General features: G+C 37.0%; 1 protein-coding gene across 4 annotated transcripts in view; it reads right to left on the minus strand.

Moving 5' to 3' along the window:
• The window catches only part of LOC131040901 (uncharacterized), a 42,564-nt gene that overhangs the window by 9,703 nt on the left and 8,267 nt on the right, over positions 1-24,594 (minus strand). For 3 of the 4 annotated variants that reach the window (XM_057973856.2, XM_057973857.2, XM_057973854.2), the window contains one exon: positions 7,321-7,562. In XM_057973856.2, the coding sequence (XP_057829839.1) occupies positions 7,321-7,562 (242 nt within the window). Of the gene's footprint in view, positions 1-7,320; positions 7,563-24,419; positions 24,563-24,594 lie in introns of those variants that run through there. The other variant, XM_059212506.1, reaches the window with a different exon arrangement.

The following is a 24,594-nucleotide window of genomic DNA, read 5'->3' on the forward strand; positions in this document are numbered from 1 at the left end:
CTCAAGCAAAGCCTACCATCCTATTGATCCCCTGGTGACACTCAAAATGCAAAGGCTAACAGACAAACCCTAAACACCTAGGAAGCAAACCCCATAAAGCAAAAAAAAGTAGGGGTCCCCATTTGCAATGGGGCGATGTGTAAATACGTCACAACAGGTGGTAAGGGAGTGTGGATAGTGGATGGGTAGGTTAAGGGGTGTGAGATATAGGTTAGAAAATGTAGGGAATGGAAGGTATGAAAGGTAGAAGAAAGGTAGGAAGTGGGGATGAAGGTTAGAGGAAGGTAGGGTGAATGGAAGAAGATGGGAATAGAAGGTAGGAAATAGGAGTAGATGAGGAGGTGGAGGTTGAAAGGTAGATGGAGGATAGGAAGGTAGATGGGTTATAACTTATAAGATATGGTAAATAAAAGTTGGGAGGTATAAGGGTTGGAATAAAAGTAGATAGTGGGGTGAGATGGAAGGAAGGGTGTAGGGATGAAATGTTAGGAAGGTGAGGTGGAGAGGGAGGCATATGGGATATGAAGGATGAAGGTATGAGGGATGTGGATAGAAAGATGGAAGGAAGGGAGAAGGGAGGATGAAGTAAGAAGGGAGGATGAACGAGAAAGGAGATAGGAGATGGAGGGATATAGAAGTGAGGGAAAGTAGAAATGTAGGATGGATGAAGAATGGGAGAAAGGAGAGTAGGAGGTAAAGGAGACGAAAAGGAAGCGATTGGGCTTGGGCATCCACTAGTAGTGCTGGGAAAGGCAGATCGGAAGTTTTGTAGGGCAGAGGAAGTGTTGTACCTCACTTCATCCTAAAGAGAGAGTTTTGATCAGCTCCTGAGCAACTACAAATAAAAGGCTAATAGCAAAGACTCGACAACTACCAACAGCTAAGCTAAGTCAACTAACCTAGGAAGCGAAAAAGTGGGGGTCCCCATTGCGATGTGTGAAAACGTCACAACAAGGCCCTTTCGAAATCGCATGATCTTTCTCGTTAAAAAATAAAAAATTTACATCTCATTTTTAGTTATATGTTTTTACTCTATCCCAAGGAAGAATGTGGCAATCTTGAAGTAGTGATTGATCAAATCCTTTTAATCAAATGAATAAGTTTTCTTAGAATTTTTCTTATGTATATATTGATTATTACAAAGAATAGAAAGAATAAAACACAAAAGGATCATTCTAAAATTATTCAATACATGCCTGCAGGTCAATAATTTATCTCTAGCTATAACAAAAGCAAACGTTGGCATTAAGAGTAATCAGTGACAAACAAATTGGATTACTTTTGTGACATTTAAGGTTTAGTCTTTGTTTACAGCATGTTAGAAACATTTTTATGTTTTGAGAGATCAAAAGGGAAAAGGCTCCCAAGGTCAACAAAGCTTTAAATGTAGACAAGATTGTACCTACTTATGTTAATTGGCCCAGTGTACCTATGTTTTGAGTATAGAGCATCACTTGATCATTTAACACATGGTTTAAAAAATCAGCAAATACTCACCAAAAAACCTCGCTGGCAAGTAATTGCACGAAAAACTTGCTGATAATTTCTTGGTAACGATGGTGCCGTTTATTTGTCAAAAAATTGCTAAAATTAAAATAAAATAAAAAATTTGACTAACTCACATGTAAAAACTCATCTAGCTTTCAATATAAAAAAAGGCAAAGATTTTCCAATTGCTGCAAATGGATTTAGGGCACAACTTGAAGATTTTTCAGTTTCTGCAAACAGATTTAGGGCACAATTTAATTTCCAGATGCTACGAATAGATTCAGGGCATAATTTAAGGATTTTTTCATTTTTTAATTTTTCAACTGCATAGACTTTGTCTCCCACTTTGAGCTTCCAAACCCTAAGCACTCACAAAAAAATTATAAATAGACATCTCGGTTTCATTGCAAATCACTACCACATTTCAAAAATAATGACTTGGTATTGCAAAAAAACGAAGTGATAAAATTGTGAAATTGCATGCGCCATGAAGGTTTGTATGGTTTAGAAGGCCTTGATTTGCATTCAGGGCTTAACCCCCAAACCACAACCACCTTGTCGCCATCCCCAATCTAAGCCCTCAGTCCCCCATCTCCGAGATCCATCCCCCATGTCTCCCTATCACGAGACTCCATGGAACATAGATTCATATTCACAATGAGAAGAAATGCATAAACAATTTTTTTTTTCTTGTTATTTGTCGTTTGCTAGGCTTTATTTCAATTTTCTTGTTTCTAAGAAAAATATGGCATCTACGAGTAGGAGACCTAGCAAGTCTAAAGACTTGTTTTTGGTCAATGATATGTATTGAACTCTAGTTTTGTTTTATATATTAAGGAAATCAGTAATATATGTGTTTTTGAAGAATATTTTTTAAAATTGTGTATTGTAAAATGTTCAATAAATTTGTTGAGTTTTCACCAAGTCCCAAGTTTTCAAAAATTTTGGGTCAGCCAATTTATTGCCAAGCCAGAGTTCTCCAACAATGATGTGACCTAACTCTATGCTTTGGGGTTAAAATAAATTTGTTGAGTTTTCACCTAGTCCCAAGTTTTCAAAATTTTTGAGTCAGCCAATTTATTGCCAAGCCAAAGTTCTCCAACTATGATGTAACCTAACTCTATACTTTGGGGTTAAAAAGTTCCGTTAATGCATCTTTCAGAAACATAAGTAACTGACTGGAGCACCAACAAATCCTATCAAGGAAAAAACTTAGGTGATTCCAAAAGACCAAAAACGTCAATATTTCATGTAGTTCAAGTAATTCAAAAACCCAGCAAAAATTCACAAAACTTGCAAAAGCCAAAAGCCTTGGTAAGTTGCTCACCTAAAAACTTGCCAGTGATTTTTTGGAAAACTTGATGCAATTTTTTCAGACTCACTAAAATTCGCAACTTTTGTGAAAAACTTGTCTAAATGAGTATAATTGTGTTCTTTTCATATAATGTTAAAGATTTTATATGTTTTTTAAAAGAGCCAAGGTAGGTAGGGTCCCTCCCAAGCAAGGTAGGTAGGTAGGGTCCTTCACACCCTGCAAAAAGGGCGAAAGCAGGTGGAGGTGATCAACCCCCACCCTTGTTGTCCTCCCCTCCTGCATTGGTTATCCCCAACCCTACATTGGTGGAGTAAGATGAATAATTGATTGGCATGTGACATACATGAGCGGTCCCTGCGTATCCTTCCTCCCACTTTTATATGTTTTTTAAAGCACTTTTATAAACAACAATGCACCAAACACCTAATTTCGCTCATAAGTGATAAAATCGTGAAAATAGTGTGCACCAAGAAGGTTTGTGTGGTTTCAAAGGCCTTAATTTGGGCTTGGTGGCGCTTCCCCTCGACCCTACTAGAGGCATTGCCCCCAAACCCCCACAAGGGGCACTCCTTCTAGATCCCATTAGGGGTGTTGCCCCCAAAACCTCATGAGGAGCACTACCCCTCAACCCCACTAGGGGCATCACCCCCAAACCCCCATGAGGGGCACTGCTCCTCAACTCCATCAGGTTCTATGATATGTATTAAACTCTAATTTTGATTTATATATGATGGAAATCACTAATATGTTCTACAAATTCTGCAATATGTGTTTTTTAATAATATTTGTAAAGATTTATGTTTTTTTTAAATGTTCAATAAAATTGCCAAGTTTTTGCAGAGTCAAAGTTTTACAACTATGGTTCAAGTACTTCCCATAACTGCAATTGAAAGAATTTGAAGTCACTTGCAAGGCTATACAATTTCTCTAGAAATTTATTTAAAGCGTTGTCTTCAGTGTATTTGTCGCTGAGAAAAGGAAGAACACTTCCAAATATCCATTGCAACCAGAAAATCTTAAGGAAATTGGAGACTATATCCTCAAATTTCATATGAATCTGTGGGCTGTTGGTAGGCAAAATTAGCTTGAACCCTTGTCTGAAATGGAATATTGTGTTTTGCATGAATTTAAGGTGTTAAATTTCAGTCATTGATTGGTAGAAGTTAAGCACCAGTTTCACAAGACTATTTTCCTGCTGTTCACACTGTCACATCAGTTCAGACTTGAACCATTTTTTGAAATTTTAGCAATGTCTCCAATTTTCTAGTACTTTCTATTCCAAATTTCAATATTACATTTTCTTAGGTCTAAAACTCTGTTACTGGTTCACCTCAGATCCAGATTTGGGCCTGCTACGCTCTGGGTACAGGAAGGGCCTGTCAAAACACTTCAATTTCTTTTCTTGCTTTTTTGGGTCTTCATAGGTTGATTGGTCAACTTGAAAACCAAGCTATAAACTTTAAATTGAAACCTCAGAACAACTTCAAAAATGTATATATGTGATTATCTGAACTTAATTCCTGTTTTCAGGACAAAATATGTATGTAATGGTGAATTTTATATGTTTTTTTGGTATGGACATACCCAGCCCCAATTTATTTTTTAACTGTACCAGAAACAAAAAAACCAAACCAGTAATCAGGCCTACATCTATATTATGTTCCACTGAGTCCTCTTTTGATGAGAGCAATTGTAGTAGGCTAGGGGAGCATTATTTGAGGACTGACAGAGTTACCTCACCTAATCCAATTCTAGGAAAAGGTCTGTAGTTAAAAAATTACAAATTAAAATATATTTTACAGTGAACAATTTCAAACTATTTATTGTTTTTAGCTTTTCTGGGCCCTAAGTAACAGTCCACAGGATACTTGGATGTCCCTAAAATAGTGTCTGGGCATCCATGATGCATCCCCATGGAGGCAGGGAGATGGGGTGCATAGTGGAAACATCCCCAAGCCACCCATTGCCAAAGGGAATGACTTAAAGATCTCCAAGCTGTGTTCCCCCATCCCCATCCCTGCCATTCCTTAAAAGAATAAAGAATTTTAACTTATTCCCCTTTTCTAGCATTAGTTTCAAGTTAATATTATGTTTGATTCCACATGATCTCTGTGAAGTTGTGAACACACCATTAGCATGATCCATGAATCAAGAAGGAAAATTTATGTTGAAGAGCGTTTAATGGACCCTCTAGACACAAAAGAAAGAGCCATCTAAATGTTAATTGACTGTTGTGCATACATTCATCCACAGTTCTTATGAATGATTTAGTGCAAAATTTGGAGGTGTTGAGCTATAATGAGAAGTGACATCAGCAATGGAATTCCAACTAGAAGCAGACGGACTTGCACATGGCTACCATGGAAGTAACTCCATCATGCCCAATTTCACATCACTTCTACTTTTGTATCTTTGGTTATGCGATTTGGAGGCACTAGGAAACATCATGATGTCCCTATAGAATTATGATCTTAGAGGTGAAGACACGTCAGCTACTGGCAATCAAGTTAATGAAAAACAATATCATGTTGTTGCATAAATATGTTAGTTGATGGACCACCTATTCTTAAGTCTCAGTAATGACACAGCACATAACTTTCTCCAGTTCTGTCTCCAGATATTGTTCTATGATCTTAATCTATAGATGGAGCTTATTAGAGTCAACAAAAATTATGATAAAGGAGAGTTCTACTTACATTCAATAAACTGGATTTAAATCCCTATGAACAAACTCCATTGGTGTATCTCCATGTATCAGTCAGTTTGGCCTATCAGTTATTTGGGATGTACAAAACTCCCAACAACTCTCTCAAAATCTCGACATGAGCTAGAAAAACAAAACTTTTAGTGAATAAAAATTCCCATGGATGCTTAAATTATTATCCAACACAATTATATGCCCATGCTGATACTCCTGGAAGGATGTTAAATTTGTCTCTTCATTTCCTTTGCACATCCTTTCAAGAACTAGTGAGAATTAACTTCATCTACCAAGCTTGGTACAGCTAACAAAACCCTGAACTTCACAATGGTATCTTGAACATCTTTAATTCACATTGGATTACTGGTGGATAATGCAATTATCCTTTTTTCATACTCAAAAACCAACAATCACATCTAGTCAGATCAAAATTACATGTTACAACTTTTAACAAGTTTTCCAAGTGAGCCTACACAGAATTATAAATACGAACAGTGAGTAAGTTAAACCAATGTAGCATCATGCATTTTTTAACTAAACTCTTCTAATGCCCACAAAATTACTAAAGAGATACAGAAGTTCCTCACTTCATTTGTTAAAGATATTAAGGGATCGCTGAAAATGCAAACTGCAACTCTTTGAACCTATTTGAGAAGGTAAACTATAGCAAGGTCAAACATTGTCAGTTCTGCTGATAAATTTGAACTGTACATGTTTGGTGCCTATCACCAAAGACTGAAGAAAATTTGTATATCCTGATTTTTGCACAAAAGTTGTACATTAAGGAGAAGTATTAAGGTATCTGCTCTCTCACATTATTCAAGGGGGCACTTTAGGACCAGAAGGTTATCTCACAATATAACAGGGCAATATTCTTTGTCAACATCCGCTTCTAGATTCTTACATTCAATTCTCAATCAGACTTGTCTTTAACAAAGGATTGAAAAAAAGGTAGTTATGAGCACAGAACCCTCTTGAAATTTTAGAAAAGCCAACGAATCTTTATCTTCATACATTATTTCACAGTTTGTTCTACTGAATTTTGAGCTTTTCTATGTTCCTTACATGGCACTGAAGGTAGCTACATGATTATTTTAGACTCGGCATTGCCCATATTCATATGGACTACAACAGATACCATAAATTTACAGCCTATTTCAACCAGAGACAATACTTCATAGCTAAGGGTGTCATTATTGATTTCAAAGACACCAATTAGGAGCTAGATCATCAATAAGTCAATGTAAAGATCATTTCTTCAGGGCAGGATACACTCTCCCTGTCCCTCTCTCACATTGCAATATTGTACACCACAATGGCGGCATTATGATTGGAAAAGTAATGATAGGGTTCTTTATGACAACTTCCACACAGACATCACATGCATGACCCTGTGATCAACTCTGCCACACTCTACCACCAACATGTCCTGAATGCTTAATTTACACAGATCAACACATATGATTAAGAAGCAACTTACAATTATAGTTCAATGCAACAGATAGCATTATCCACATAATGCAATCTTTTTAAGTGCAATGCATTGACAATCTACTCTATAAGAATATGTACCTAAGAGGCATTCAAAATATAAAAACAGGTCTGTTTGTTAATAATTTTGATGAAAAGATATTGCATCCTAGTTCTCTTCTCACAAATTTTATCCATTGTTCATTCTATCATGGATATTACAGAAAACTGAACAGGCACGCTTCTAATTGATATATCTTTAACATTATAAAATATAATAACCCACCCCCAACATGAGATTTATTCTTGCCAAAAGTATCAGCATGTTCAGATGATTTCAACTTACCTGAAAATTTGAAGCCCTGAAACGTCGGCGAACATTCTTATCATCAAGCACTTGGATTTCAAATGTGAAGTATTTTTTTAAGTTTTTGACAATCATAACAAGAAATGGGAGTTTTATGCCCAGTGTAGCAGCAGGATCCGCAGGACATGTGATGTAAGTTGTGTTCACATTCTGACCAACAATTTCAAGAACATTGGATTGAATATCCTCATCTTGAAGCCTTTTAATTTGTCCATTTACTACTGCAAAAAATACACCAGATGAAAATTTAATATAAATAAAAAATGCTATTAACCACCTACAATATAACCATAAAACGTACAAAGATATAGCAATTTCATCCCTCATTAAAAGTACTCATTTATACCAATGACATTTCAGAATCCTAAGCCACATGATGTCCTGATTTATGATATAAAAAGAATTGGCATGTATCAGAATGCATGTAATCTAACTCATGGATAGTATTACGCTCACATGATGTGCCTGAAAGGACTATAAGTTGAAGCATTGACACTAAGTTTTTCATTAGTAGCAAATATTCTACTATAAGTTGGGGCTACCCCAACAAGCCAAATGATGGAACTTAATCTAAAATTAAGCAAACAATCAATCAGATGCCACAAATATTGTTTTTGACATAGTCAACAAGAGCACAGATGTAGCAACCTCGTGCACAAATTTGTAAAGACCTGCAACTGGTCTTGACGTCAAAATTCTGTTTTCTCTCTTTGACACTTAGAGGTTTGACATTATGTCAAACAGTTTGCTGTCATTAAAGGATGTGGTATTTATTAAACTTCAAGTTTACTATTGCAACCAACTTTAACACTCTTTCCCAATGAAGGATAATACCAAACAGTTTGCAAAAATATAATGATTTTCTGTTTAAAGATTTAACCTTCTTGTAATAAAGGGAAACTAATGAAATGTTCATGAGCAGATTCATTACTTATGCTCAGAACAAAATAAGCATGTATTGCAAAGGCAGAAATAAGTAGAAAGTTGTATCAACATTATCACAAAAATTAAAGCTCAGACTGAAACAAGTTTTTCTTAGCCAATTGTACTACCGCATTGAGCAGATTGCAAAGCGTATAAATATGAAGACCTGACCTGTATAGAATCATCAGTGGCCACGACTCAAGATTGAAAACCCAAAGAAAAACAATTTATTATTCTCCCAAGTTGTCTTCTTCTGCCCACGTCCAAACTACAAGCATCAACCCTGAATCTCACGTCCACAGAAAAATTCCAAACAAAGCTTCGAATAATTCTTATTCTGATGTGCACCTTCCATGACCTGCCCACCACGGCATTCAAATACTTCACTTGGTTGATTTGTTAGTGGAATGAATGAACCCGATAATAATATGGTTGCATTCAGCACTAATCTTGCTCCAACAGTTGTCAATCGGCACGAATTAGCTCATACAAGAGGCTATGCCCGAATATTGAAAAGCTTTCAGAGTATAAATTAATGCCGACTCTTCTGTCATTCACAGTTTTCCTTTCTGATCACCCAGACTAAGCCAAAGGATTGAGCCGATGCCATCCAACAATAAACATCCACGAACCAAGGTTGTCAAGACCAGTATAACACAAGAGCACCACATGATTATAGCACCACACTGGCAAAAGAGTTGTGAACAAGAATGGGCATCACCATTTTGTAAACTATTGCCAAGGAACAAATATTCCTCCCTGAAACTGCCACAATAGAAATATTAAAAGTTTCAGCTAAAACCACCTCATAGGCCTTCCCAATGATGCACATTATTTCTCAAAAATTTGAGTCAAATCCAGTGTTCCATGGGGACGCATCCCCCAGAAAAAACAAGCCGTTTCCTTGGACGGGGATGTCCCCGAGATGGTCGGGATGCCTGGGGAACGTCCCTCCACCACGCACCCTTAGACGTTTGGGAAATGTCTCCATCTTCACACGTCTCTAAGATGTTTCTTTGCAAGGGGCATTGGGACATCCCCGAGATGCCCAAACATCCCTCGACAGGGAGGGGGACGCAGAGAAGTTTCCAATGGCAACAGAGCTAAAAAAGTGATTCCAACAAATCCACCCTAACCCTAAGTCACCTAAAACTTATAAAGAGACATTTAGTCTCATTTGCAACCACAAAGACTTGAAAATCAGCTTAAAACTAGAAGTTGAAACTTAGTTTGCAACAGTTGGACAGGAAGTCTGGAAGTGGAGACTGCATCAGCAAGCTTGGAAGTAGGCATCAACAAGCTTGGAAGTCAAGACAGCAAGATTAAAGGTAGGCATTTGCCATTCTCTCAAACACTTTCAATTTTTTTTGTTCAATGATCAAGATCATTCAAAATTCAAGAATCAAATTGTTCATTGTTAAAACCCTGCCGTTAGAAACTTAGAAAACTTAGAAATCATCATTTTTATTGCTGTTTGCTTGAATAATTAGCTCAAATTCATTGTCCAATTGTTCAAAACAGCAGCCTATAGGTTTTCTGATTTATTTATTTTTTAACATTGTTTCTTGCAGCATCATTATCACAATGAGCTCTCACAGCATGAGTGAGGATGAGGAGGTTGAAGTAGACATTCACAGTGAAAATGAATCATCTGATGAACTGAGCACAAGAGTGGGGGGTCAAGCTAATAGTCAAACTTAAACAAGTTCTGTTGTGAGTGGAAATTTCAGCTGCCCTTCGGAAATCCTCAAAAAATGGGCCAAGGGCCCCTTTGATCCAAAATCACCTTTAAAACAATTTGCATCTGGTACCAGCAAAGCCTGGGACAGCTGGGGGCACTAGAAAATGGTAGTGCCACATGTGTAATGTTGAATTGTTTGGCAGCATTACTAGAAATAACGCTCACTTTCTTCTTGTTCGAGGCAAAGGTGCAGAAGCATGCAAAAAGGTGGAAAAGAACTTGAAGTACAAAGCTAAAGTATTAAAATTATGGGGTTGCAATGAAGATGAAGTACCTATATCATATACTTTGCCACATAGGAGTAGGAAGTGATCAGATTTTTGCAGTTTCTACTTCTACTTTGCAAACTCAAAGGCCACCAATTCCATCCAGTTCAGCGGCAGCAAAGTCAAGGGAAACCATTGGATGACTAGTCCATCTTCACAACCATTGGCAGATTTATTTAATGTGCAAGCAAAGGAAGAGGCAGATGATGCCATTGGCAAATTCTTCTTGGCCAATGGCATTCCATTCCATGTGTCCCACTCTGCTTATTATAAAGAAGCTATGGCAAAGATAATAAGGGCAGGACCATCATATGTGCCACTTGGTGAGACTAAATTGAGGACAACAATCTTGGATCAAAACTATTCAAAGATTAATATTTTGATGGAGAAGATGAAGAGAACTTGGGTCGCAAGTTGTTGCAGCATAATCATGGATAGGTGGACAAACATTAGGCATTATCCACTCATCAATATCATGGTTACATCTGTACGGAGGCCTTATTTTCTTAGGGCTATTGATTGTTCAGGGCATAGCAAGGATGCTCATTTTCAGCTCCAGATCCTCAAGGATTCTATAGAGGTTGGGCCACAAAATTTGGTGTAGGTAGTGACACATGCTGCCCATGTGTGCAGAGCAGCAGGGAAGTTGGTTGAGGCAGCCTATAGACATATTTGGTGGACTCCTTGTTGTGTGCATGCAATGAATAATGCACTCAAGGGCATGGGTAAAATTAGGTGGATCAAAACAATTCTTAGTGATGCTAGAGATGTGCAAATGTTTATTTGCAACCATCATACTTCACATGCACTCTTCAGGACCTTGTCCAAGAAGGAATTCCTAAAACCTATAGAGTCTTGGTATGCATCATGTTGGCAAATGCACACTCCAATGAGAAATTATAGGTGATTGAAGGTATTGTCATTGATGGCAACCTTACAATCATATGATACCGGCAGGCACCGGCACCGGCAGACTCTACACCGGCATACAGTTCACCGGCACCGAAAAGATTGATTACCGGCACCATGGCCGACAGGAATTTTGTTTAATTGTATTTTGCATTTAATTGTAAAAACTTTTTGTAAGCCGACATGGCGGATTGTAATAAGACATATAAGTATGAGATCTTGTAGATCATTTAGGAGATATATAGATGGAAGGATTATTGCAGACCTAATATGCAAATTGTAAGGCAGATTTTGGATAAGGGTTTATGAATATTGCAGAGCTTAAACCGGTACTAAACTTGGCATTGTAGATGTTGATCTGAAGCAATACATGACATTGGATTTGTATAATCCATTTTGTAAGTCAGTGAGACTTCTTTTGTAACTGAGCAGTGAGCTCTAGACACTTGGCCTTCCTGCATGTGCAGGCCCCTATTGTAAACAGTAATATTCCCTTATTGGCCAGTAAGCAAATATTGTGGGTCACAAATCCCACCGAGGTTTTTCCCACACCGGGTTTCCTCATTAAAATAATGTGTTATGGTGTGTCTTTCATGTTGTGTTTATTGTTCTTATTTACTGCATTAATTTTAGCTTACCGATACATAGTTTTGAATTGCTTTTCATATAATAAGTCAAGAAAATTCATATACTGGTCAGATACTACTGATTCACCCCCCCTCTCAGTATCTTTGGAAATCCTAACACCTATAGAGTCTTGGTATGCATCATACTTTATTCTCTTGGAGAGGATGCTTGAGATGCAAGAGGCATTGCAACTAATGGTTGTAAAAACAGACAGGTGGCCTGGGTCAAAGACACAATAGGGGTAGAAGGTGAAGGAGGTGGTGAAGAATGATGTCTTTTGGGCTGATGCCAAATATATCGTCTCCATCATTGCTTCAATCTTCAGAGTTATTAGACTTGAGGATTCTAATGCACCTTCCCTTGGAGAGGTGTATGAGTGTACTAATTCTATGCTTGGTCAAATGAAGGCTATTGTGCAAGAGGACCCTACATAGCATATTCAATGGATCATTCATCGTAGATGGGAGAAGCTCAACACTCCCTTACAAATGGTTGCCTATGCATTGAACGCAAAGTGGTACGTGCAAAGGCTCAACAGAATTACACCTATAGAAGGATTCATTAAGGCAATTGACAAAACGTATGTTCCTACAGAGGCTAGCTAGATTCGTACTAAGTGGGCAAAATTTGCCACTATTTGGGGATATTAAGAGGTAGTCAAGATAGATCTAGAGATTATGTCACAGGAGGACCCCAAGTTGTGGTGGACTAAGCATGGGCCTAGATATTTGACAACTACTCTAGCCATTCATTTGTTCTCCCAGGTTTCTAGTTCTTCTACTTCAGAGAGGAACTAGTCTATTTGCAACTTCACCCACTTTGTTACGAGGAATAGGCTTACTTCTAAGAGGGTAGAGAAGCTTGTGGCGGTACATAGTGTGTTGCGTCTCATTGACCACAACACATCTATGTACAAGAAGAGCCAACAAAAATTGATGATAATGCTAGACAAACAAGGCTGTTTGGTATTGGTATAGATGAGCTTGAACATGTGGGGTCTAGCAGTTCGAGTGATGAGGACATTGAGGAGTTTGGCGAGGAGCTTGGGGGATGATTAGACTCTACTTCTAGAGTCTAGACTTCTAGTATTTCCTATTTAGTATTTTGTTTTTTAAGTTTGACTTTGAACATTGTTGAATCTTGATAACTTGATTAGTTGATTGTAATTTTGATTAACATTGAATCATGATTATGAAATCAGAAATTTTGAAAATTCTCATTCCAATGTCTATATTTGAATACTGTTTATTATGTTATAAACTTATACATCTTTATCTTTTAAAAACTAATTTTTCAAGTACTATATGTATTATGTCAACACTGCTCCCCCACCACCGTCCCCTTGTCATCCCCCAACCATTCCCAAACTTAGGCCCCAAGTATCTCCATCCCTGAGATGCGTCCCCCCATCTCCACATCCCCAAACTCGATTGAACATTGGTCAAATCTATCATTCATATTGTTCTAACATATATTATTTGTTCAAAAGTACATCATAAAGTCACCAAAATAAATCGTTCTCGATATTAAATCGAACATTCTCAATGACATTAATATACCAAACCTCATACAGTTATGACACACTTATTCCAAGGGTGAAATACAATCAGCCCCTGAAGACTTTGAAGACTTCTGGCTTTATGATATTTTCCCGTCAACTTGATAAATATACCTGCTGGAAACGATGTGAATCAAAGCCCAAGTTTTGCTCAGAATAAGAATATACACTATCTTTGGAATACTACCAATTGTATGGAATGTCTCATGACTACACCAATTTTCACAATCTCCATTATAAGCCCAATTGAAGAATCTGGTTGATTTTCCTCCTCCACCTAGGGCAGATCTTGCACTACTCAAAATGGCTTCCTAAGGTATCCATCCTAAGGATAATTTTGAGAAAACTCTCAAATCTTCACTGAAGAGAAATTATTAACCCAATGTATATCTTTATCAATCCCCAAAGACATTAATATATTATTCCTTTTCAGTTACCTTCCTTTCCTGTTGTTGATTAGTGACTTTAATTAAAGCCACTTAATAATTATTTAATATTATTTTAATTATACTTACAGCATAATATTAAATAATTTAATACTTTTAAACCTAGGAATTTAAATAATATTTAATTTCCCGAACCTGTCCAAAATGGGACAATACAAGTCCTCCCACCCAAGATTGCTTGCCCTCAAGCAATCTAACACCAAGATCCCATATCAATCTCGAAGGCCACTATGAACTCCTACTGGAAACACTGTTTTGCAAGACACTTGCAACTTCTATCCACTTATCCCTTTTGGAAACCAATCAAATAATCATCTGTATCAGATGGCCAAACTAACCATCCTATCTCTTGTCCTTATTTAATGCCCGTTATTCTACTCTAATTCCCACATTCATCAATTCTTCACTAAATTAGAAAATGTAGATCCATCATGAGAATACATCTTAGCGGAATGACGTACCTCAGGAACAACTTTGAAATGTGCACACAATGCTTACGACGTCTTCATTGTCACTGCCTTCGGGGAATCATTGTTCCATGCCTTTAGCACTATCTTTCCTCTGTCAATAGTGAACTCCAACTCTCTTGTTTGGAAATCCAAACTGTATTTACCAAGAGAGTGCAACCATGAAATTTCCAATATCATATCTATCTCACCAATCACAAAGAAATCATCGATGAGTGTATCCATCCAACTGGATGCTTAGTTGCAAAATCGACTTAGTGCAACTTGTTTTGAATCCATTTGCCATCCTAATTCTAAATTGTGGAAGGTCCTCAACTTGTATTCCTCTCCTCACCACAAGATTCCTATTAATGACATTATGAGTTGTCGCATTGTCCACTAGACAAACCACCCTATATCCCATTAGTACTCCTCTTACTCAAAAAGGATGATGCGTCAAACCTCTTGACAGACAGGCAATGATACCATGTGCCTCCTCATGCTCACTTCTTGAACTAGTGTTTGTTACCCTATCCTCTACATCATAAGTGACCTCAATGTAGTATGATATGCCTTTCCCAAGGCGCATGTGACCGTGTTCCCATGGTTCGTGACAAGTGAAAAACAACTTTTTCTTCCCAACTCACTACTTGATTCAAAATCCAACTTTGGTAGTGTAGACTTAGGCAAATTGGGAGTTCTCATATCTGATTTGTCATCTTGCTTCTCATTTTTTGGTGGGACTCCATAGCTCTCACCCTTTTGATTGCATCCTGCAATGTGGCCAGGTTAAGAGCCTTAATCCAACTTCTCAATGGGTTAGACAATCCATCCATGAAAAGCACAATCAATCTCCTCTTTGAAATGTCAAACACCAAAACTAATAACTGCTGAAAGTTTGCAATGTATACATCTACGGTACTCCATTGCTTGAGCTGCACTAACTCCTTGAAATGCAATTCCGAATCTTTTTTGTCAAATTAGTCGATCAACCGCTCCATGAATTCCACATATGAAACAATTTGATCATGGCCTAATGTGACCATCCCATGATGCCACCACTCGTGAGTGCTACCATCCAAGTGAATCACTACATATTTAATGGCATCATCCTCCAGCATGGGATTCCACTGAAAGTATGTATCCATCTTCTGCACCCATGCTCTAGCTGTAGTTTTTTTTTACCTATCATAGTATGAAATTGAGATCTTACCAACCTTCCTCCTTAGATCATTCTTATGATAACTATTACCCCAGTTGGTCATATGTCTCATCCTCAGGTCCATATAGTCACGAAGGGATATATCATGCAAAAAACTTGCACCTACATCAACCCAATCCTGTCTGAAATGATCTTGCAACTCTAACAATGTGGGTCCATTGCCTTCCTGAGGCTCATCTCTAGGTGGAAAAACAAGCATCAATAGTCTAGAACTAGTTGCAAGGGTGTGCTAATTGGGAATTATGTTATTAACTGAACTATAACCCTGTCCATTATTGGCCCCATCGTTGCCAACATTATTATTGTCGTTGTTATTCATCATAGTTTGGGCCATCATATCCAACAGCTAAGCCATTCCTTGATTGGTTGTACGCTGCTCTCCAATGAAATTGTTCAAGAGATCGGTTGTAGGATCTCCTTTGTCGCCCATATTCACCTCTCTGCGCTCACTACTACCTATATAAGTTTCACCATCTGAAGGTGACCTCTGATGCATACCCAATATGCCAGAAGGAGTTTCACCTCCCCTCTTATAATATCTTCTCTCTCTTTCACTCATGAAAGACATAGGCTAGCAAAAAAAACAGCTTTGATACCACTCTAATGACCCACAACTGGTCTTGACGTCAAAATCTATTTTCTCTCTTTAACACTTACAGGTTTGACAATATGTCAAAAAGATTGCTATTATTGAAAGATGTGGTGTTTATTGTACTTCAAGTTTACTATTGCAACCAACTTTAACACTCTTTCCCAATGAAGAATAATACCAAATAGTTTGCAAAAATATAATAATTTTCTATTTACATATTTAACATTGTTGTAATAAAGGGAAACTCATGAAATGTTCATGAGCAGATTCATTACTTATGCTCAGAATGAAATGAACATGTATTGCAAAGGCAGAAATAAGTAGAAAATTGTAGCAACATTATCATAGAAATTAAAGCTCAAAATGAAACAAGTTTTCCTTATCCAATTGTACTACTGTATTGAGCAGATTACAAGGCATATAAATATGAAGGTCTAATTTGTATAATATCATTAGTGGCCACGACTTGAGATTGAAAATCCAAAGAAAAACAATTTATTATTCTTCCGAGTTGTCTTCTTTTGCCCACGTCCAAACTACGAGTGTCACCCCTGAATCTCATATCCTCAGAGAAACTCCAAACAAAACTTCGATCAATTCTTATTCTGATGTGCACCTTCCATGACCTACTTACTATAGCATTCAAAGACTTCACTTGGTTGATTTGTTAGTGCTATGAATGAACCCGATAATAATATGCTCACATTCAGCCCAAATAAGATGCCAAAGTTTTGAAAATTCTCACGCCACTAATCAAGCTCCAACAGTTGTCAATCAGCATGAATTAGCTCATACAAGAGCATGTGCCCGAATATTGAAAAGCTTTCAAAATATAAATTGATGTTGACTCTTTTGTCCTTTATAGTTTTCCTTTTTTATCACCCAGACAAATGAGTCGACATTGCACCTCATAGGATGTGTCATCACCAAGTTAAACTTGCCCATCTAAAGTTGATAGGGTGAGGACGTAAAACCACTTGTTCTCATATCATGTTATAAATGCACCATAATCAACATACCGAACCTATCACAAGTGGATGCCTGAGTCTTCGCAACATACAAAAAATATTCATCAAAACCATCTGTAGATGCAATATTCTTGTATTGTTTGATTTTTTTTTGCCAATAGGTAGGCTTCTTCTTTACCCCTTGAGAATACTTTTGTAGCTTTGACTAGCTAGACTCACTACATTCTTAGAAATTGTGTCCCTTCTTCCAACAAATGAGACTTCTTTTTTTATGCAAATGAATTTCTTTGTTGGAATTGGATGAATGTAATGGACCACTCTAACATTCAAGTTATTTCAACTTCTACTAAGGTGCAAGGACCTAATTGTTTGGGGAGTCTAAGGTCTCATCATGAATTCCTCCTTCAAATTGAAAAAATACACCAACTAAAAAGATGGCTTCTTTCTACTAGCCACATTGAGACATTTGACAAACACAAAAAAGATAGAGGGTAGTGCTATCAAGACAATGGTTATTGTTGGCACATGCCCTAAAATGCAAATTTTTCTATCCATGTGTCTCCTTTATTACCCTAATGTCTTTTTTTCCATCATTAATAACTCAATCAAAGAATTTTTTAGTGGGTCCCTCTTTGGTCAATTTGTGCTTAGTGTTGTGCTTTGCCTAAATTTAAAAAATATATAAAATCTTTAAGTATGAAGGTCTTTAGGTCAATTTCTAGGCTTGGGACAAGTTTTGGGCTTTCAAGATTTCCCTTGCCAACACGCCTTTCCCTCAAGTGCTTATTCCTGAAGTCCCAATTTTGGGCTTGCACGATTTCCCTTGCGTCTGTCTTTCCTTTAAGTCCCCTAGTTCCCCCCAAGTCTTGATTTCAAACCTTTGGGCTTTCTCACACCAAATGCCTTTTCCCTCAAGTCCCCAATCTTTAAGTTCCCACAAGTCTTCATTTTGGACTTTTGGGTTTTCTCATGCCAGCATGCCTGTCCCTGAAGTCCTCATTCCCAAGTTCTCTCGAGCCCCAATTTTGGAATTTTGGGCTTTCTAATGCTATCATTTCTCTCCCCTAAGTCCCCATTCCTCGAGTTCCCCCAAGTCCCAATTTCAAACTTTTGGGCTTTCTCGTTTTGACATGCCTTTCCCTCAAGTCCTCATTTTCCAAGTTCCCCCAAGTCTCAATTTCAAACTTTCAACCTTTCTCATGCTTAAATGCCTTTCCCTCAAGTCCTCATTCCTCACGTTTACTCAATTCTCAATTTTGGACCTTTGGGCTTTCGCATGCCAACATACCCTTCTTTAGGGTTCATTTGCCTGACATGTGTGCCTTCAATCCCTAATTCTCTGCACATCTATACTTTCACGTGTTTGTCTCTTGCAAGATTTTGGGGTTTTCCCTTCTTGTCTACATCTTTCCTTGAATCTTACTTTCCCACTCCCTTGTTTCCTATTGGCTTTCTAAGTTTCCCTTTCCACTTGGCATTCCCTATAAAGGACCACCTAAATCCTACACTCCAACAAGAATAAATTTCACAAATCTTTGAGGTTTTCCATACTATCCTACCTCTTGCAAAATTGTTTGCAATGATCTAAAACTACATCGATTTGTCACCTTCCCAGGCTTTTAAACCTTTGTTTTCTTGTCCACCTTACATCCAACCTCCACTTCTCTACCCATGCATTCCTCTCATGGACTTCTTGGTCCCCTCTTACACTTGTGCACCTTCATGTATGCAGATCATTGGAACCCCATTGCTCAAACGCAAAGCCCCACCAAATCCCTATATTTTTCACGACACCATTAGCACTCAAAATTGACCACAATGGATGTATACAATCACTCAAATCTTGCAAAAATGCCATTGGACTCCTCAAAGACAAATCCATGTGTGAATCCATGAGTACTTGAATGCCATAAATAAAACACTAACATTTGCAGGCCCATGAGTAGATATTCAGCTACCTCATTGAGTGCAAGAAGAGTATTTTAATGTTCCAAGATGGACACCAATAGCTCCAAGGAGGATTTTGCCACAAGGGTGTGGTATTGAGCATTCCAATGCTTTGACCTATCTGTGATCCCCAAAACCCCCACCCAAGCAGCTAGAGTGTATGGTAACAAAATGGTATATATATAAGCTACAAAGATGTAATAAGTATTAGGGGGGTTGGCTATTTCTAGGCATTGCTTTCCCACATAGTGTTCTCCATTGTTGATCATGCATATTCTAAGGTATAAATCAAAGGTGCAAGTTCAATTTCTCATGTCAAGTAGATGTTGCAAGTCAAGGAAAGGTCCAAAATGCAAGGGTTTCTTCACGACACAAGTACCTCCATGATTGTCTAAATTAGTTTAGGGGATGGATATGGTCTACTTATTCCTTAGGCCACACTTTTTGATCTAGTATTGTAATAGTAACTTATTTCACACATGTATCGTAAAATTTATCGAAGTGTATTTGGTACAATCTTTCTAATGCAATATGTGAGTTCACCTCATCCAATCATGGATTTCTAAGTAGACTTTGGTATAAATGTTTCTAGTTGCATTGAGGAATGTGTTGTTTATTCATAGAGCCTAGCTTATGGTTCATGAATACACTCCTAGTTTCCATATTCTTTTTGCACGTGTTTGTGTGAGAAGTATGAAACTTGATTCTATAGCCCAATATGATCAAGGCACCAATCTGATGTAACTTGTCCACAACCACATTTAAAATATCAAAACATCTTTTTTTATATTTGTTGTAGTTTAATGTCCTACTCGTCCTGCATGCATTAATTAGTTTCATAACTTTGGTCATATCTTATGGGATTCATACTTGAATGAGATGTTCAAAGGTTTATGCATGTAGGATTCCTATACACTTTATAGCCCATTGCTTTAGCAAACTCATGTTAAATAAATATCCAAAGGGCTGTAAAGGTATGTTGACAAGGTGTAAGTGTGTATGAAACTTAGGGGAGTTCATCTTTGGTGAGTGAAACTTGTTACATCTGTAGGTGCAATCACATACATGTCCCTATCTGTTGTTTATGAGGTCTAGTAGTCTTCTTTTGATTGCCATTATGGCATGGTAGTCAAAGCCTTGTTCCATTTTACATCCTATCTTAAGGCCTCAAGTAAATGCCCCCTAGGTGTTGTACAGCCTAGAGTAGAAGAGATGACCTAATCCTCCTATGCATTTACCCAAAACTGTCCTCTCCTTGTTGGTATGTCATCCCCTTTGCCCAAGATACCTTGCTCTCCTTCTCTCACTTTGAGAAATGGTGTTGGAGAAGAGAGCCTGCGCTTTTAAGAACCAACAAGTGCAAGAGAGTCATCTCACAATTTCCCCTAACGCTTGCAATAATGTCTTGATCTTTGCAACTATTCTAAAAAAGCTCCAATTTTTCAACATTTTACATTTGCAAACAATATAATTGATGCTCTAAATGAAGAATTTGATTTTGATTTCTGGATTCATATACTATCTCGAGGCAATATAAAGCATATTTGGTAGTTGTGACTCTTCAGATATGAGATTGAACGTCACTGGAAACACCAAAAGATATTAGTTTGACCTTCTGCTTGGCCTTCTCATATCAATTCTACTCAGCTCCAGCTTGTGTGGATCTAGCAATTCTTCTAGAAACAATATCCCACTAAACTTCAAACCCAAGTTGAGTTTGGACCTTGGTTTTCTAGGTGAAATAATCACCTCTTAGTTTGTGAGTAAGGAAGTATTATTTTCTAAGCATTGGAAGCTATTTTTTAGGATGTGGGATATCCTTATCTCTTCAAAAATAAATGTTCACCCTTATTTCTCCCCAATGATTTATAGGATCAAAAACATAGACATCATTGTTGCAGCCATTTTAGGCAGTAGATGTTGTGATTCAATGCAACGATATCTGTTTATACCAAATGCTAAGATTGTTTGTTAGTTGTTACAAAATGTAACATAAGAATGGCTTGTAATTTTTGCATACTAAATGTGTTTTTTATTGTATTCTGCTCCCAGAAAAAAAAAAAAAAAGAGAGAGATATTTTTTTATATACCATATTATTTATGCACTTTTTCCAATATTTTTAGATTGGAAAAAATTTAAACTTGAATTTTTTAAAAATTCTTCTGAATCTAAATGCTCTCTTATATCTCCTAAAAGTTGAGAAAATGGGAATTTGTGAAAATAATCCACCTTGTAAATCCTTGCAACTTCACTCACAAGAAGAGGACTTTGATTATATCATTCCAACACTCACAACTTTCAAAGGTTTACTACAGAATGTATCCTCCAAAACCTTTGTGGAGCCTGCTATTCACAACCTTCCATGTTGGAGAGTTAAGACCATATTCACAGCATGCAAATCCTATTGATATTCCCCCCACAACATTTTTTTTTCTTCAATTAGCTGCTACATTTGGTGCCTACTATTTTCCCATTGGCACTTCCAATTGGCTTTTTTACCTTCGACGACATTTAGTATAATAAATATGCCTTTGAAGATAGCAGAGATGGCACTAGGCTTTGACATAGCAAATTTGGTAATGACAAAAGTTGGGTGTGGATGCACCTTCAAATGGCTGGATTAGTTCTCAGTTGCTTTAGCAACTTCCTCCAATTCTTTTTCAGTGCTACTTCACCAATTTGCAAGCATAGGAACACTATTGCTTTGATATCAAATTGAATCATTGAGAGGCAGAGAGCAATAAAAAAAATCATTGTACTATATAGTATATACAATAAAATAATCGGTTTCAAAAAAAGGGAGCCAATCAACCACCAAGCAACTACTTAATGTTAAAAATAATGTTTGATTATTATTAGCATATTTATTAAAATTATGAAATAATACAATGTTATAATTGTGTGCATGAAAACGTGCTCAATAGGAATGGAGATTGCAATAAAACCCAAACACATTAATAAACAAATGCTCAAATTGGGCAAAAGAGATTCAAACAAACATAGAATTAAATGAAATAAAACTATGTCAAAACTCACATTAAGTAGATGATCGATTTGATGTGTGCTAACTCATGATTTATACAACATAACTATGCTCAATTGCAAATGTGTGTGTGTGTGTGTGAGTCAGAGAGAGAGAGAGAGAGATAAATGGCTAAGTGTAGGATATATAAATTGAGGGTAAGATTGAATGGATGGTCAAGATTAGGAGATGGAGATCAAGGGCGCAGGATGATTTGGTCCTCTCACCTCATGGAATGGTCGAAAATGCCAAGTGACACCATGAGGTGAGTGGAGAGGGAGATTGTACTTTGAAGTGTGAAAGGAGATTTTGCCATAAAGACAAAGTTTGTCCTCACACTCCAAAGGGGAGGGCTAATGGGAATAAAGGAATTAAAAAAAACTTAGGGTACCATAACGGGACAAGACTCATGTGACATGGTACCAAGGTCATGTGCATGATTCGATGGCAAAGGTTGCTTGTGCAAATGATTAGTGGAGGATTAGGAGGAGATTGGCAAACAATAAAAAGTGAAGGAGGATGGGACATTTGAGGAGGAATTAAATAAATAGAAATTATTTATTTAGTTCTTGGAGGAAAGGGATTTACCTTAGGTTAGACTTAGGGATGATAGAAGTAATAGATTAGAATGAAGGTCGAGATAATCGAATATGAATTAAATAATAAAAATATTATTTAATTAATATAGAGGTGATATATAGGATGAATTGGAGATAGATTGACCAAATGTAAGTGGTCAATTTCAGGTGTCTTTACAATTACATAAGGTTACTATTTATAGTAATTTTAAAATTGAGCACGAATTGATCCAAAATTTTCCCCAAAGCTATGGATTGGCTAAATAAGCATGCTGGTAAATTTTTGTTGCAAGATTATGTTTGCATTTGAAGATATTAAAGTTTCCATTTTTCAAAGTTTCAAGGTCTATTTTGAAGGCCTTGGAGGGATATTTTGGGCTTGAAAGTGGTCGTAATCGATGTAATGGGTTAAAGCTTGAAAGAGCACTTCATGAGCTTCTTAAATTTCAAATAGTTCGTCAATCAGACTCCCAAATCAAAAGTTATGGGCTCCAAAAGTTGGGTCTCCTGAAATTGGAGATATAAAATGGCGTTGGACACAAATGAGTTGTAAAGGGGAGTTGCATGTGTTGTGTGTGTTTTGAAACATCATAGGGCATCTTGTATTACAGATACTCCTATGAGAAGCTTGCTTTGCAAGTATACTGTATTTTGTTGTTCATTTCTGAATAATATATTGAGTGGCTTTTGGAATGTGAGATTTCTCTCCTAAAAGGATTTTACCCCACATAAATCACTGTGTTATGGTATGGATGCTATTTGTGTCATTTTTGTTTAATTTCTATAACTGATGTAAAGATCTGAAAAGTTTTACATAACTCGCCTCTCAAGATTAGTGTAGGAGGTTGTTCCACTACCTTAACTTCCTTTCAGTTATTGGTTCTATAACTTCTATGTATGCCAAGTTCCTATTTCTGATTTTTAATGAAACATAGCCAACCACAAAGCTCATTTCAAGGTTACAAGATGGTTGAAAATTTTATGATAATTCAGCCTTAGTTGACATATTTTATAAAACTAAATCAAGACAAACACTATTTGGCCTTGGTTAACTACTCAAACCAATAGCATGCAAAAAAACAAATTACCACAAAAGAATCTAAACAATACAGATTTGTAGTGGCTGCATGCAACACATAGATGAAGTGAGAATCGAGATTGAGCAGATGATGATTTCATGGTTACCAAATACTTCTCCCGAGTCTAGATACACCATGTATTGAATACCCAATATGGATATGATACTCCCAAATACAACTTGAATACCATATCCAACTGTATCCATAAACAAGCCTATATTTGAGCCATATCTGATGCATTTGGATGCTGCATCATATAGTGTAGTGCCGTATCCAATTTAGGGTTTATTCCATTTATGCAAAACAATCAAAATTTGCAAAATATTAAAAAAAAAATGCTTACACACATGCACTTAAATCATCATACAGACAAACATAATATAATAAAATAAATATTGTATACTAAAAATATAAAATCAAAACATATATCAATATAAATAAATATTTTTAAAGTTATGCTCTATACTCTAAAACAGTGAATCAATAGTCGTGAAAAAATCGCGACTGATCGCGACTGATTGGCAATCGTGAGTGGTGCCGATTATTTCCCCGAAAAAATCGTGGAAAAATCGGTCAACGATTTTCCACCATTTTTTAGCGGTTGAATCGCGATTAAATCGCACGGTTAATCGTCCAAAAACACGCCAAAAAATAAAAACTAAAAAAACTATGGCGAAAACCCTAAAACCTCCAAAATCCGGAAAAAAAAAGCTGCGAATACATTGTAGATCAGATCGCGCGAGAGTTATAACTCATTTTCGTGGTTGAGAGGTATGAGGGTCGCTGCTTAGTAAAAATTTCAATGGTGTCTGAGCTGCGAGCCAGCACAATTCTGCGATGGTCGTGGCACGAAAAAGTAGGGTTTGTGGGCATCCATGACAAAATACGATGCTGTGTTTTTTTCTGCTTTTCAAAAATCCTATGAAG

The sequence above is a fragment of the Cryptomeria japonica genome, chromosome 10 (genome assembly GCF_030272615.1).
Source record: "Cryptomeria japonica chromosome 10, Sugi_1.0, whole genome shotgun sequence".
NCBI classification, from domain to species: domain Eukaryota; kingdom Viridiplantae; phylum Streptophyta; class Pinopsida; order Cupressales; family Cupressaceae; genus Cryptomeria; species Cryptomeria japonica.